The 16,026-nt window shown below is 37.2% G+C and overlaps 2 protein-coding genes across 6 annotated transcripts in view; one reads left to right on the top strand and one right to left on the bottom strand.

The window, feature by feature from the left end:
* Positions 1-4,723, top strand: part of LOC128695596 (suppressor of lurcher protein 1) — a 45,264-nt gene extending 40,541 nt beyond the window's left edge. For all 3 annotated transcript variants that reach the window (XM_053786311.2, XM_070093219.1, XM_070093223.1), the window contains one exon: positions 4,420-4,723. Coding sequence is in view for 1 of the 3 variants with exons in the window: in XM_070093223.1 (XP_069949324.1) it covers positions 4,420-4,506 (87 nt within the window). In the remaining 2 variants the exon portion in view is untranslated. The remainder of the gene's footprint in view (positions 1-4,419) is intronic.
* The window catches only part of LOC128695595 (putative ferric-chelate reductase 1 homolog), a 122,793-nt gene continuing 108,026 nt past the window's right edge, over positions 1,260-16,026 (bottom strand). For all 3 annotated transcript variants that reach the window (XM_053786307.2, XM_053786306.2, XM_053786308.2), the window contains 5 exons: positions 12,768-12,988; positions 9,152-9,287; positions 5,910-6,133; positions 4,753-4,869; positions 1,260-3,509 (listed from right to left, as the gene is read on the bottom strand). In XM_053786307.2, coding sequence (XP_053642282.1) covers positions 3,375-3,509; positions 4,753-4,869; positions 5,910-6,133; positions 9,152-9,287; positions 12,768-12,988 — 833 coding nt within the window. In that variant the 3' untranslated portion in view covers positions 1,260-3,374. The remainder of the gene's footprint in view (positions 3,510-4,752; positions 4,870-5,909; positions 6,134-9,151; positions 9,288-12,767; positions 12,989-16,026) is intronic.

Here is a 16,026-nt window from a genome sequence, read left to right as displayed (position 1 = left end):
CAACTGGAGTGAGTGAAGATGAAGAGAAAACAATTGAAGCAAGCAGGGGCATCAAGCAAGTAATGGGCTTCTACTAACGTCCAAGACCAACCTATACGTAGATGGAACACGAAGGTCATGAAAGCGGACAAAGTAACGAAGGCAATGAGCATCCCGATGATCAGCTAAGGAAGGAACATTTGCCTCAGCATAGAGGCTTTCAACAGAGGATGAACGCAAGGCACCAAGGCATAAACGTAGACCCTGATGATGAAGGGGATCTAACTTAGAGTTGTAGGAGAAGCTGCAGAATCGACTTGGTCGCCATAATCCAGCTTGGACAAGACTAGGGTGGAATGCAAATGGAAGAGTCCGACGATCTGCTCCCTATGAACGATGCGCAATAATTTTAAGGACATTCAGCCAAACGTGGCAAGCTGCCTTCAAAGAGAAAATGTGAGGTTTCCACATCAACTGGGAATCGAAGAGAAGGCCGAGAAACTTGACCATATCACATTCTGGAATACGTGAGCCACATGGAATATCTGGGACAAGAGGATGTCTAGTGAAGGTAATGAAATGGGTTTCTGTACTAGAAAATTTAAATTTACGAGAAGTGGCCCAATGGGAAACTCAAGTCAATCGCATCCTGAAGGGAGACTGCTAAGGCGACAGTCAGTGCCTGCGTAAGCTACAGCAAAGTCATCCGCATAAAGTGATGATCAAATATGCGATGAAAGAACGAAAGGTAGGTCATTTATAGCCAAAAGAAAAAGGGTAGTGCAAAGGACACAACCTTGTGGGACACCCTCAGCCTGAACAAAGTCTGAGGAAAACGAGACACCAACACTTACGTGAAAATGTCTGTCAGATAAGAAAGCAATAAGGAAAGTTGGTAGATTACCATGGAGGCCAAAAAATGGACCATACAACAGCATTTTCACTAATTAGCTTTATTTCTTAACTCCCATAACTCGCTCCATCTTGGTTCTCCACTTCTCCCAAAAGATTTCCTTCCTCCTTACTCCTAATATGTAAGTTTTGCCATTATTTTTTTCTATTTCCTCTTTTACCACTCCACTCTTCTCTTCTCTTCCGTTTAATTCTTCACTTCTCTTTCAAGCTTTTTTTTTATATCATCCGTCATACCATGCCTTAAAACAAATAGCTGCATAGTATATATAGTATTAATTTTGTATTTCTTGTAAATTATCTAAAAGTGGCAAACCCACTTCTAGTGAAAAAAAAAAAAAAAAAAGATGGGGGCAAGAAAACAACAGTTGTCATTAGTAGTTCAAATATTTTTTTTTTTAAATGTGGATGTAAAAGAAAAAAAAAGACTGGACAAATATAAACATTTTGATCAAGAATGATTATTAATGAAGGAAAGGTTAAGAGATTTTTCAGAAATAATAAATGTGATAAAGAATTTACTGGAACTAACATACATTGTAATATTTTGGTAATTATATGTTGTGTATGCACTGAAGGGTGAAAGATTACTGGAACAAGGAAAAACATTAGAGGTTACTACCAGCAAAATAAATGCCATGTGTATATCAATTTCATTGCAAAAACCTGAAGATCAAGAATTTTATTTTGCTGATAATAGTCATGCACAATAAATAATACAAATGCTGTGTAAGGAACAGGTAACAGTTTTATTTTTAAAATGAGACTATTTACACTGTATACTACAAGTATTGTTTTCCCCAATTTTGTAAAATTAGAATATATATATGGTGATATAAATTTTATCTTAAAATTAAGGAAATAAGGAATGTACTTAGCTGATAAAATTATGCTAAATGGGTAATTGCACAACTTCTTATAAAAAAAATTTTGAATTACTAAATTTAAGCTGCTAAAAATTTATTAATTTTTTTTTTAATTAGTGTCCATCAGCTAACAAGTAAAAATGGAAATGAAATGACCCCATCTCCATGGAAGCACTGCCATGTGATACATACAGTATCTGTTTTCTTCCAATGAGATTTCTTGTCCCAACGGCATTTCAGCAGATTACTGTAGTTTCAATCTTCAAGTCTATTTCAGTTTTCTTGCAGTCTTTCTACTTTCACTTTTCCACTGTACTGCATTAAAAAAATATTTTGCCTTTCAAATATCTCAACTCCTAAAGAAACAGTTTTGTCTAATACTAGTCAGGGGCTATTTATGGTTATTCCCTTAGTGTTATAGGAATATTTTGGAGGATCCACAGTCTTTACAGTGGAATATGATAGATGAGAAAACTTAGGAAAATTGGATTCTGTACCACTGTCTTCTAACTCGCTTTACTTGAAGTATTTCCCAATAGGAAGGAAATTTTAGCTAAACGTGTGAAACTGTTTGCTTTAACTTACATAATACAGAGAATGTGTGTCACAAAATACTGTACCTTAATTTAAACATCGAACAACTCATTCTCTAAAGCCTATCCAAAAATAGCAAAAGAAAATAATAAACAATAAAACTATCTTAAAGAAGAGAACAAGTTTTTGAACAATGTGACCAAGAGTTTTGAGCAGTCACTCTAAAGCCACAGGATTTTTTTCCATTTATATTTATGATATATACTGTGTGTGTATGTCTGGTATATAAATATATACAGTAAATACATATAGAAAATGTCGTGATTTTTAAGTCAAGCTTGCCGATTTAGCTTATTCAGCAAGCATCATTTTGCCAAATATGTAATGTAAATTAATTGTATAAGCAACTGAAAATCAGTCTGAACAACACAAAAGTAACATATTTCATCGATGTTAAATAGCACCAACATTAAACTAACTTTATATACATTGGGTAGGATTACCATTAAGTATTAGAGAGATTTTAACAAGATAGGTTAGGTTACTAAAGTTAAGTTGGTGCGAAATTTACAATTTGCATACTGTACCATGTTATTCATGTGAATTCTGTATACCTTATCAAGCACAAGAAAAAATAAAGAAAATTTAGCTTGTTTAACTATTTTGGCTATGAAGCACACATACTGTACCTCCTGGTACAAATTACATTATGTAAATGTTAAACCATTCACACACTGTAAAATACTTTAAAAAGCTTATATTTATCCTTTCAATACAATTTTCATAGTAATAGTTACACCAGTCCTCACTAAAGCATAACTATTAGTATTAAAACAATTACAGTACAACATGCTTCATTCCTATATTAACAAAAATTTTAAGACTTGTTAAAAAAGACAACAACTTAACTGTTGATGCAACACTCACTTTTGTTCCTATTTAACATTTTCAAACCGATAATTTATTTATTACTCATTTTATTCATTGTGTTGCCTTGATATATTCTGTACCACAAATAAAATTATGTAGTGGTAGATTTTACAGAAATACTATAATGTCACTTTTTATTATTTATCAATCAGCTCATTTTTCCCAGAAAAGGACACCCCACTCCTTTAAGGTTTTTTCTCCGAAGACAACAATAATAATAAGTATTGCAGTAATCACCCAGTTTACAAGGAAATAAAAAAGCAGCATTGTCTTGCGGAAACAACCACCCTGAAATAAAAGAATTTTTTATGTAAAAATTGTGAAGTATTTATTTAAACATAGTACCTGTCATCCAGGTACAATGATCACTACTTTCTATAATGTGCAATGTCACACATGTAATCACAAAATGAACTTACCCTTAGTACTCAAAGGGTTTTAAAATACTGCCTGAATTTTAAGCATTCCAGTGTTTTTTAGCTTAAAAATAAAAGATGTCTAAGCTGTAATAGCTGAACCCTTATGTCCTACCCTGTTACTAGAAAATGAAGGCTAAAATATCACACTCAAAACACTATATGCAGTACACTAAAGCTAGTGGCTCTTGGTGTCAGAAGTGACCTTGCCTTGAACTAAAAATTTAACATTATATATATTTTTAAAATAATGCTAATTACAATTTACTGAGGTACCTCGAGTTACCAACTTAATTCATTCCAGATGGCTGTTCGAGTGCCATTACCGAATGAATGTTCCCATGAGGAATAATGTAAATTAGATTAGTCAGTTTCAGATCCCCAAAAATACACTTATATAATTATTCGAGTTGGGAGCTGTTCGAAACTCGAGGTACCACCGTACTAGAATTTTTTTTTTTATGCAAAAAAAATTTTCAGTTCATCACTGCTAAAGTTAAAACTATTAAGATGAAGATAACCTATGATCAAAAAGGCTGTGTAACTATGTATCAAAAACTGCATATTTGTTTCCAAGTGAATGAAGATACCAGTGTTTGTAGTAACAGTTGGTACATTACCCGCCTCTGCCATCCACTATTCATGCCTAATGTGGAGGTTCCATTTATACCACACAAACCTGAACAAACCTTATTTACACTCGGGTTAGGCCTATAAACACAATCTGTGTCTTAAGGAATTACACAAACTTTCAGACTACTCATACTATTGTCTCTTCTCAGGACAATAATGTGACACCTATTGAGCATGCTGGTACCTCAAGTAAACAAGATGCACAAAACTTGAGAAAAGGAAGCTGCATGTCCTGATGCTTGTCCAGGCCCTACAACTTGTTGCTTGTGCCACTGACAGTCAATACCCTCCTAGATATCTACAGTCAGCTTAACCAAGATCTCTCTTACCTGCCCTGTATGATAATTTTGGGAATGGGACAAAATTTAATTCTAAATCTTACCAAGCTACACTAAGTATTCTTATAAGTGGACTCTAAATTCTGACCAAATAAATGTTTAGTTTCAAAGTACAGTATTATTATCCACATCAGCAATACTTACTGGAGCATCTGTCCTTTTTTCAGTTGGGTGAAGAGGGGTGCGGCTACCATTCATCTCTTTCATGGGGTACACATTGCTTGTACGCTCTGCCTTCGAGTCACTGACACACTGTCCAATCTAGGGAATTAAATCAAATTCATTTGCTTTATTGTAGTTTTTGGAAATAATTTTAAGTACTAATTTTCTAAGACATTGTAATTACAAGAATGATAATTTAACATGATAATGTGCATTTTTTTTACTTCAATGGCTGTCAAGGTAGGGCAACCCTCAACAGAAAACATATTCATAATCATTCATTCAGTCACTGTCTTGCTAGAAGTGTACTGACATCACAATTAGTTTACCTGCCCACAGCAATATTCCAACCCACTGCTCTCCCCATCTCCAGGAGTCAAATCCAGCTAACTGGTTTTCCTGAATCCCTTAATAAATGCTACTATACTCACACATCCATTAAAAATCAATGTCTCCATTCATTTCCATTTAACACACACATGCCTGCTGGATGCTTGAGCCTCAAACTCTAGCCTCTTTCCCCCATCCAACAGCTCCTTTGACAACCTCTACTACCACCTTTATCAACAGATTTATACTTCCTCTGTCATCTTATCCCTCCCTACATGCCCTATCTCAACCTTCTAAATTATACCCCTGGTAACCCCACATCGCATTTTAATTTCTACGCTCCGAATTCCCTAAACAATATTCACACCACACACTGCTCTCCAACCATGACACCACTTCATCCAGCTACTTCCTTGCTGCAGAATTCAAAACCCATGTCTCTTTCACAAATAAGAAGATTTGTATCACTATACTCTGATACACTTTTTTTTTTTCCTCTCTCTAGACAAACAGATGCCTCAATGCACAACCCACCTTTTTTCTCCTCTCGTGTATTCTATGATTCACCTTTTATAACCCTATCTGCTTATAATGTCCACTCCCAAATAACTAATACATCCACTTCCTTCATACTTCCTCTCTCCAATCAGATAATCTATCATTGCCTTGACTTCTCTGTTACTCTCATCACCTTGTTATTTTCTATGTTCACTTTTAATTTCTTTCTTTTACATACATGTACTTCCTAAATTTGGACATATATATGGCACAAAGACAATTTTAAGTAAAAAATACAGTAATTAACTTACTGAAAGGATAAGATGGACAACACAATGGAATGCAATGAAGATAATCAAAATAAATGTTGTCCATTCTGGGCCATTAATCAATGGGAACCCAAAGAAGATTGCCGTGATGCCTAGAATCTGAGCACAATTTCCAACAAACCAATGTAGCCAATTGAATAAATAGCGATTTCTGTGAGTAGGAGCACATCGGCAGAGGGCCATGAATGGCTGGATAAAGCAAAGACCTGCAACAGAAGAATAAGAATGTTATTTCAATATATAATACTCATAGTATACTGGTGTACCAATGCACAATCAATTGATCTGTTACTCATGTAAGACCTGTAATCTATGCATTAAGAATATTTTTCTCAAATGCACCAACTATCTTCTAATCACCTTCACATCTATGTATACAAGAATTACTGGCAACACGAAGCACAACTGTCACATGGTAATTTAGGAACTCCCTGTGTAAAACAAACGACACTTTCCCGAGAGCCTACATATCAGATCTGATGCTCATTTACTAATCTGAATGGTTACTGTTGCATTCATAGGCGAGCACAAAACCTACAGGGGTCCTGCAGCTCCTGGGGAAATGGGAAGTAGTTAGGTTCAATACAAAGAGGAGCAGCACTGGTCCAATTCCATAAACCAAGAGTTCCTCACTGGCATCAAACCACCTCCCTGGAGGAAAACTAATCTGAAGCGATTGGAATCAGTCCTTGGCAATAAGATGACAAGGACATTTTGCTTAACTGCTTCATTCTGTAGTTCAAATGCATACACGTTGAAAATGGTATAAAATACCAACAAACTGATGATTAAGACAAATGTGCATCACTTAATTATCTTTATTGTTGAAATGTTTTGCCTATATAGTAGATTTCTTCAGTCAAATACAAAGGCAGCAGGTGTAGAAGTGATATGAAGATAATGTAATCAGTCCATCAACCTTGGAGAAATGGTATTTGAGGTGGTCAGTCTCTCAGCCTGCAGAAGAGTTCAGCTCCATGGTCTGGAATGATGTGGAGCTGCAGCATCTTCAGCTTCACAATGTTCCAAACCATGAAGCTGAACTCTTCTCCAGGCTGAGGGATTGACCACCTTGAATACTATTTCTCTAAGGCTGATGGACTGATTACATCTTCATTTCACTACTACATCTGCTGCCTTTGTATAGGACTGAAGAAGCCTACTGTGTAAGTAAGACATTTCAACAATAAGGATAATTAACTGATACACATGTGTCTTAATCAAATGCATACATACTGCAATAGTACATGGCAAAGCCTATGAGGGTTTGACATCACACTGGAGAACTTATTATAGTGCTAAGAGTGCCCCTAAGGGTACGTAGGAGAAGGGAGATTATTTTCCTGTAAAAAAATTCCTTAGACAGGGATGTGTGATGTCACCATGGTAGTTTAACATATTTATAGATGGATTTTTTACAAGAAGTCAATGCTAGCATGTTGGGGAGAGTAATAGGATTAAAAGAATCTAATACAAAGTGGAAGTTGTCAAGGTGCTTTTGGGAGATCAAGGAAAGTTGCAAAGGTTGGTAGATGAATTTGGGAGGGCATGTAAAGGAAGGAAATTAAAAGTGAACTTAAGAAAGAGCAAAAAATTTAGCTAATGAAAGATTGGACATCAGACTGGAGGGAAGGAGTATGGAGGAAGTTAACGTGTTCAGATATTTGGAGTGGACTTGCTTGTTAGCAGAAGGGAGACAAAGTGAACCAAAGAACTGATGGGAAAAAATAAAGGTGGGTGGTGCATTGAGGGATCTGTGGAGACAACGTTATCCATGGAAGCAAAACTGAGAAAGGTATGAGAGTATATATTACCAACATTTTTCCAGGAAGGGGTGTTAATGTTGCAGTTTTATAATTATAGAGTAAGCACACCTCTGGCAAGACAGTGATGGAGTGAATGATAGTGAAAGTTTTTCTTTTTTGGGCCACCCTACGTTAGTGGGAATCCTGGAGTACAATGGTCGATGTGTTAATTAAAAAAATAAAATTACATGGATGTAAAGCATGGACTGCGAGTGTTGCGGTGAGGAGGAGGTTGAAGGCAGTGGAGATGTCATGACTGAGGGCAATGTGTGGTGTGAATATTATGCAAAGAATTCACAGTTTGGAGATCAAGTGGTGAGGAGTTACTAAAAGTATTATTCAGTGGGCTGCATGATGGTGGTGGTGGTTTGGACATTTAGATAGGATGGAGAAAAATATGATGGCTTTGAGGGTATATAAATATGTAATGGGGAGAAGGTGGGGTAGGGGTTGTAATGGGGAAAGGTTGGAGGGAGGGGCTAAAGGAGGTTTTGTATGTGATGGGCTTTGACATCCAACAAGCATGTGCAAGCATGTTAGGAGTGGAGAAAAGGGGGTTTTATAATGATGTGCTGTTGGAGTGTGAGCAAGATAACTTTTAAGCATTAGGATTAGTTTGCCTGAAATGCATTGTATATTTGTGGTTTTGTGTCTACCAATGTTTTCTTACATGTAAACTACATTATTTGTACTGCATAAAAAAATAAAAATTGCATTGTACTGAAAACTGTAATAATTTTTTTTTTTTTTTTGCCCCAGATTTAGACTTTCTCATTGGAATGTATGCATTAGTTCATTATTAAGGTAAGCAAACCCTGATACTGATCCTTGTTGTATGTATCATTCATTGATGCCAGATCTATGGTGGGGATGCAGCAAGGTGGTGTGTCCAAGGACATGTGATAGTGGGATAGCTGCTAGCCCTATGATGGACAACAGCAGCAACATCAGTTGCCTTACTGGTGGCAACTCAATGGTTCACAGACTATATACCTTATATGCCATCCATTTTTTTTTCTATGGTAACTTATTTTTATGTTTATTAATCAAAATTAATTTACTTCTTCCACACTGAGGTCGACCATCACTAATCCGGCATCATCGGGACCTGTAGGGTGCCGGATTAGTGATTTTGTCAGATTACAGAGCGGCTTAGGTTAGAATACACTTAACCCAATCACTAACCACCACATGCTACCTTTAAAATGCCCTGTAAATCAGTACAAGTTGCTTAACCCTTTTACTGATGCAACATTTGCTTGCAATATTAACCATGACCCGAAACATTTTCTTGATACAGTAGTTGTGACAGGACCCACAGGCATAACACCAAGCACAAAAATCTCCAACATTCCCTGTGTCTGGTTAAACCTATACAAAAATTCAATGTACATATTGAGATGCAAGACTCAACATTACCTGTAGAAATGATACCAATTATAGCATGAGGGTTGTCTTTAGGATCATACCGGGTCCAGCCCTTCAGGTAGTAAACAATAAGAACGAAGCCAGCAACCGTTAGACTCCACGTCAGTGTCATAAAGAAGCGATGGAACTGAAAAAATGCAGTAATGGTACATTAAACATAATACTTTTCAATGACATTTTAAATTACCTAATTCTAAACTATAGGGAGGTATAACATCTTTTAGGAGTGAAGAGCATGACGTGAATGTGGGGGAGGTGCATGAGGCAGCTGGAATTGATGGGATCATGACAGATGTTAAAAGCAGGGTGAGATACAGTGTTGGAGTGGTTGGTATTTTTGTTTAATAAATGTAATGAAAGCCTAGGTAGTAGGTTGGTAGACAGCAACTGCCCAGGGAGGGAAGTACTACCATCCTGCCAAGTGAGTGTGAAACAGAAGCCTGTAATTGTTTTACATGATGGTAGGGTTGCTGGTGTCTTTTTCTCTCTCTCATAAACATGCAAGATTTCAAGTATGTCTTGCAACTTCTACTTACACTTAGGTAACACTGTACATGCATAGACAAGCATATATATACACATGCCCCATTGGGTTTTCTTCTACTTTCTTAATAGTTCTTGTTCTTGTTTATTTCCTCTTATCTCCATGGGAAGTGGAACAGAATTCTTCCTCTGTAAGCCATGCGTGTCGTAAGAGGCAACTAAAATGCCGGGAGCAAGGGGCTAGTAATCCCTTCTCCTGTATATATTACTAAATTTAAAAGGAGAAACTTCAGTTTTTTCTTTTGGGCCACCCCACCTCAGTGGGATACGGCTGGTACGTTGAAAGAAAGAAGAAGATATGATAGAGTGGATAGGGGAGCAATGTGGCAGATGTTGCAAGTGTATGGAATAGGTAGTAAGTTACTAAAGGCTGTGAAGAGCTTTTATGAAGATAGTGAGGCTCAGGTTAGGGTGTGTAGGAGAGAGGGAGATTACTTTCCAGTAAAAGTAGAACTTAGACAGGGATGTGAAATGTCACCATGGTTGTTACATATTTTTAGATGGAGTTGTAAAAGTAAATGCTAGGGTATTGGGGAAAGGGGCGAGATTAAATAGCGGAGAATCAAATACAAAATGGGAGTTGACACAGTTACTTTTTGCTGATGTTACTGGGCTTTTAGGAGTTTCTAAAGAAAAGTTGCAAAGGTTAGTGGATGAGTTTGGGAGGGTGTGTAAAGGTAGAAAGCTGGAAGTGAACATAGATAAGAGTAAGGTGATGGGGGTATCAAACGATTTAAATAAAGGAAAATTGGACATCACACTGGAGGGAGGGAGTATGGTAGAAGTGAATGTTTTCAGATATTTGGGAGTTGACTTGTCTGCGGATGGGTTTATGAAGGATGAGGTTCAATGCCTGCACTTTAAAGGATGGGTTTGGGATATTGGAAGTTTGGAGGAAGTTCTAAACTGTCATATCTGAGCAACTCTGCAAAGACAGTGATTATGTATGAGTGATGGTGAAAGTGTTGAATGATTATTAAAGTATTTTTTCTTTCTTTTTGGGTCACTGCCTTGGTGGGAAATGATCAGTGTAAAAAAAAAAAATTATTTAAATGTACCTTATCTGGTTGTACAGCCATTCACAACTGTAGACTTACCAAGGAGGGGAAGAAGGAAGAGGTGGTGGTGATAAAATTTACTAAGCTTATGGAGATGCAATGTATAAATATCAAATACTAGTAATGAGCTTAAAAGAATATATACTATATATTTTTTAACATGTCAGCCGTCTCCCACAGAGGCATTGTGGCCCAAAAAAGAAAAAAAAAACTTTCATCATCATTCTACAATTTCACTATCACTCGTACATAATCACTGTCTTTGCAGAGGCACTCATATACGACAGTTTAGATGTCCTCCAAACTGCCAATATCCCAAATTTCTCCTTTAAAGTGGAGGCATTATACTTCCCACCTCCAGGATTCAAGTTCAGAAATTACTACAAACTGTACCTAAACTTTAAAATCAGCTGAACCTCTATATAGAATCCCTCTTACTATGTACTAAGTTCCAGATTAACACTCAAACACAGTAATGAACAAGCACCTTTGCCAATCAAGATTGATGGACTGAACACATCGACTCAAGGTTGAGGGACTGATTACCTCATTCTCCTCCTGTTCTTCAAGTTTCTCCTATGTATGGACTGATGAAGCCACTGTGTGGCGAAACGTTTCCTCAATAAAGATACCCAAGAGTTGCACATGTGTCTAATTTATCAACATGTCAGTTCTCTGAACCATTCATCTACAAACTCACAAATACTCGTGTCTCAACATCCTTGAGTATTAAATCCACCAGAATCAGACATCAAATTCTGTAAAACCATATTTAGACCAACATACTAGCAGTAGATGCTGGTATACCAGTAATTACTAGCATGACAACAGACCACAACATTCCTTTTAAATACTATTAACATTGTTAAACCCTCCAGTGAAAAGCAGAGTATACCTTCAAACAACTTAATGAAGTTTTGATTAAGCTCATCAGACATAAAAGGCTAATTGGGAGAGCAGGGCTAACCATACTCAAAACAAAACACATTAATAAAATAGTGATGAGAAGATATGTACCAGATTTTTTGCTGATACTGATACTGCCCTGTGAAAATAAAATTTATCAATATAAGGCAAAATAGCCCATGGTTCATAAATGGTCTGTGTTTGACTATTATGTAGATTGAGTAAAATCAATTTTAAGACCGGCATGAAATTTTTAACCGAGTGGAGAATGGGTTGTTGCAGTGGTGTACCCTTTGGAAAAGATGAAACGAGAAGATGTATGAATCTGGCAGTGTATAAAAGAAGGATGTAGAGGATATCAAAGAAAGAATGGGAAGGAGGATGTAAAGGAGGCTGTAGGTGGTAGGGGCCATAGTATCCAGAAGGTGTGTGCAAGTGTTTGACTGAGTAATCACACATGATTTTTGAGATCTGACATGCTGTTAGAGTGATGATGATAACATTGATGAAGGGATCCAAGTAAAGTGGTTAGCCATATAAGATTTTGTTTGGATTTTTAACCCAGAGCATTAGCCACCCAGGATAACCCAAGTCAGTGTGTCATCGAGGAGTCTGCCTTATTTCCATTGGGGTCCTTCAATCTCATCCCCCAGAATGCGACCCACACCAGTCGGGTAACACCCAGGTACCTACTTACTTTTTAGGTGACTGGGCACAGCAGGTATAAGGAAACATGCCCAATGTTTCTACCTGCCTGGGGATCAAACCACAGACATTCAGTGTGAGAGGCAAGAGTGCTGCCTACTAGGCCACCAGCCCGATGGTGAAAAAGCAGATTGTTTGCACTCTGAAGAGTAGGGGGGAAATGAAGTGTGGAGAATAATTTGCAGCATAATGGATATGCCATTGTGCAAGGACAGTTGTGGAGAGATCAAAAATGGGTACACTTTCTCTGGGTTACCTTACCTTCTTGGACACTGGTCAGTGTTAAAATCCTGATAACAGCAAAATTCACAGAATATTCTCTCGACTTTATAATTTCCACCAAATTACATTCTCATCTTAGTTACATTTACTGCCAAAAACATTTGAATACTTACATGAAACCATTGATCAATGGAGCAGCAACGACTCCTGAGCCAGGTTGTTTTATAATAGCGAGCAAAAATTATGCCACAAGAGGCAGCACATATCCAAGCACCAATCATGAAGCATGCATGAAGTGTCTTGAAGAGTTCACTAGACACACCAACAGATGCAAATGTATCCATGGAAACTGTGCCTGATGATACAATGCGGTTATCATGATAACGCAACGTCCCTGAAAAAGATAATAATTTTATGAAATTAGGCATTGCTAACTCATTTGAACATTGCTGTTGCAATTTAACTCTACTTACAAAAAGCTCTGATGGACTATTGCATCAAGGATGGGGGATTCACAGTGTTTACCTATAGCAGCTGGGAAGAGATTAAATTACTCATTTGTTATTGTTGCACCTATAGAATAAGCTCTCTGCTCATAGTGCCCTTCTTGAGTGTTTAATCATTCAAACAATTTCAATATTTATAGTGGTTTTAGCACTACTAAACACATTCCACTGTACAAAAAATTTCCAGGAGCTATTTGGTACTTCATCCTCTGGGTACTACTACTATGGACTTTTCTACATTTTCGTGTTAAGAAATCATATACTGTACGTAGGATTGCTGATGTCTTTTGTCTGTCTCATAAATATGCAAGATTACAGGCATGTCTTGCTACTTCTACTTACACTTAGGTCACACTACACATACATGTACACATTTATTTATACACACTCATCTGAGTTTTCTTTGATTTTATCTTAATAGTTCTTGGTCTTATTAATTTTCCTTTTATATCCATGGGGAAGTGGAATAAGAATCTTTCCTCCGTAAGCCATGCGTGTTGTAAAAGTCAACTAAAATGCCGGGAACAATGGGCTAGTAACCCCTTTTCCTGTAAAGATTACTAAAAAGAATAAGAAGAAGAAAATTGTCAAAGTGGGAAGTCTGAATGTGCGTGGATGTTGTGCAGATGATAAGAAAGAGATGATTGTGGATGTTATGAATGAGAAGAAGCTGGATGTCCTGGCTTTAAGTGAAACAAAGCTGAAGGGGGTAGGAGAGTTTCAGTGGAGAGGAATAAATGGGATTAGGTCAGGGGTTTCAAATAGAGTTAGAGCTAAAGAAGGAGTAGCAATAATGTTGAAGGATAAGCTATGGCAGGAAAAGAGGGACTATAAATGTATTAATTCAAGGATTATGTGGAGTAAAATAAAGATTGGATGTGAAAAGTGGGTTATAATAAGCGTGTATGCACCTGGAGAAGAGAGAAGTGTAGAGGAGAGAGAGAGATTTTGGGAAATGTTGAGTGAATGCGTGGGGAGTTTTGAATCAAGTGTGAGAGTAATGGTGGTTGGGGATTTTAATGCTAAAGTGGGTAAAAATGTTATGGAGGGAGTAGTAGGTAAATTTGGGGTGCCAGGGGTAAATGTAAATGGGGAGCCTTTAATTGAGCTATGTGTAGAAAGAAATTTGGTAATAAGTAATACATATTTTATGAAAAAGAGGATAAATAAATATACAAGGTATGATGTAGCACGTAATGAAAGTAGTTTATTAGATTATGTATTGGTGGATAAAAGGTTGATGGGTAGGCTCCAGGATGTACATGTTTATAGAGGGGCAACTGATATATCGGATCATTATTTAGTTGTAGCTACAGTTAGAGTAAGAGGTAGAATGGAAAAGAGGAAGGTGGCAACAACAAGTAAGAGGGAGGTGAAAGTGTATAAACTAAGGGAGGAGGAAGTTCGGGTGAGATATAAGCGACTATTGGCAGAAAGGTGGGCTAGTGCAAAGATGAGTAGTGGGGGGGTTGAAGAGGGTTGGAATAGTTTTAAAAATGCAGTATTAGAATGTGGGGCAGAAGTTTGTGGTTATAGGAGGGTGGGGGCAGGAGGAAAGAGGAGTGATTGGTGGAATGATGAAGTAAAGGGTGTGATAAAAGAGAAAAAGGTAGCTTATGAGAGGTTTTTACAAAGCAGAAGTGGTATAAGAAGAGCAGAGTATATGGAGAGTAAAAGAAAGGTAAAGAGAGTGGTGAGAGAGTGCAAAAGGAGAGCAGATGATAGAGTGGGAGAGGCACTGTCAAGAAATTTTAATGAAAATAAGAAAAAATTTTGGAGTGAGTTAAACAAGTTAAGAAAGCCTAGGGAAAATATGGATTTGTCAGTTAAAAACAGAGTAGGGGAGTTAGTAGATGGGGAGATGGAGGTATTGGGTAGATGGCGAGAATATTTTGAGGAACTTTTAAATGTTAAGGAAGAAACAGAGGCAGTAATTTCATGCACTGGTCAGGGAGGTATACCATCTTTTAGGAGTGAAGAAGAGCAGAATGTAAGTGTGGGGGAGGTACGTGAGGCATTACGTAAAATGAAAGGGGGTAAAGCAGCTGGAACTGATGGGATCATGACAGAAATGTTAAAAGCAGGGGGGGATATAGTGTTGGAGTGGTTGGTACTTTTGTTTAATAAATGTATGAAAGAGGGGAAGGTACCTAGGGATTGGCAGAGAGCATGTATAGTCCCTTTATATAAAGGGAAAGGGGACAAAAGAGACTGTAAAAATTATAGAGGAATAAGCTTACTGAGCATACCAGGAAAAGTGTACGGTAGGGTTATAATTGAAAGAATTAGAGGTAAGACAGAATGTAGGATTGCGGATGAGCAAGGAGGTTTTAGAGTGGGTAGGGGATGTGTAGATCAGGTGTTTACATTGAAGCATATATGTGAACAGTATTTAGATAAAGATAGGGAAGTTTTTATTGCATTTATGGATTTAGAAAAGGCATATGATAGAGTGGATAGAGGAGCAATGTGGCAGATGTTGCAAGTATATGGAATAGGTGGTAAGTTATTAAATGCTGTAAAGAGTTTTTATGAGGATAGTGAGGCTCAGGTTAGGGTGTGTAGAAGAGAGGGAGACTACTTCCCAGTAAAAGTAGGTCTTAGACAGGGATGTGTAATGTCACCATGGTTGTTTAATATATTTATAGATGGGGTTGTAAAGGAAGTAAATGCTAGGGTGTTTGGGAGAGGGGTGGGATTAAATTATGGGGAATCAAATTCAAAATGGGAATTGACACAGTTACTTTTTGCTGATGATACTGTGCTTATGGGAGATTCTAAAGAAAAATTGCAAAGGTTAGTGGATGAGTTTGGGAATGTGTGTAAAGGTAGAAAGTTGAAAGTGAACATAGAAAAGAGTAAGGTGATGAGGGTGTCAAATGATTTAGATAAAGAAAAATTGGATATCAAATTGGGGAGGAGGAGT

Source organism: Cherax quadricarinatus, chromosome 42 (genome assembly GCF_038502225.1).
Source record: "Cherax quadricarinatus isolate ZL_2023a chromosome 42, ASM3850222v1, whole genome shotgun sequence".
NCBI lineage: Eukaryota > Metazoa > Arthropoda > Malacostraca > Decapoda > Parastacidae > Cherax > Cherax quadricarinatus.
The sequence above is the reverse complement of the archived record's forward strand: the minus strand, read 5'-3'. Positions and strand labels throughout refer to the sequence as shown.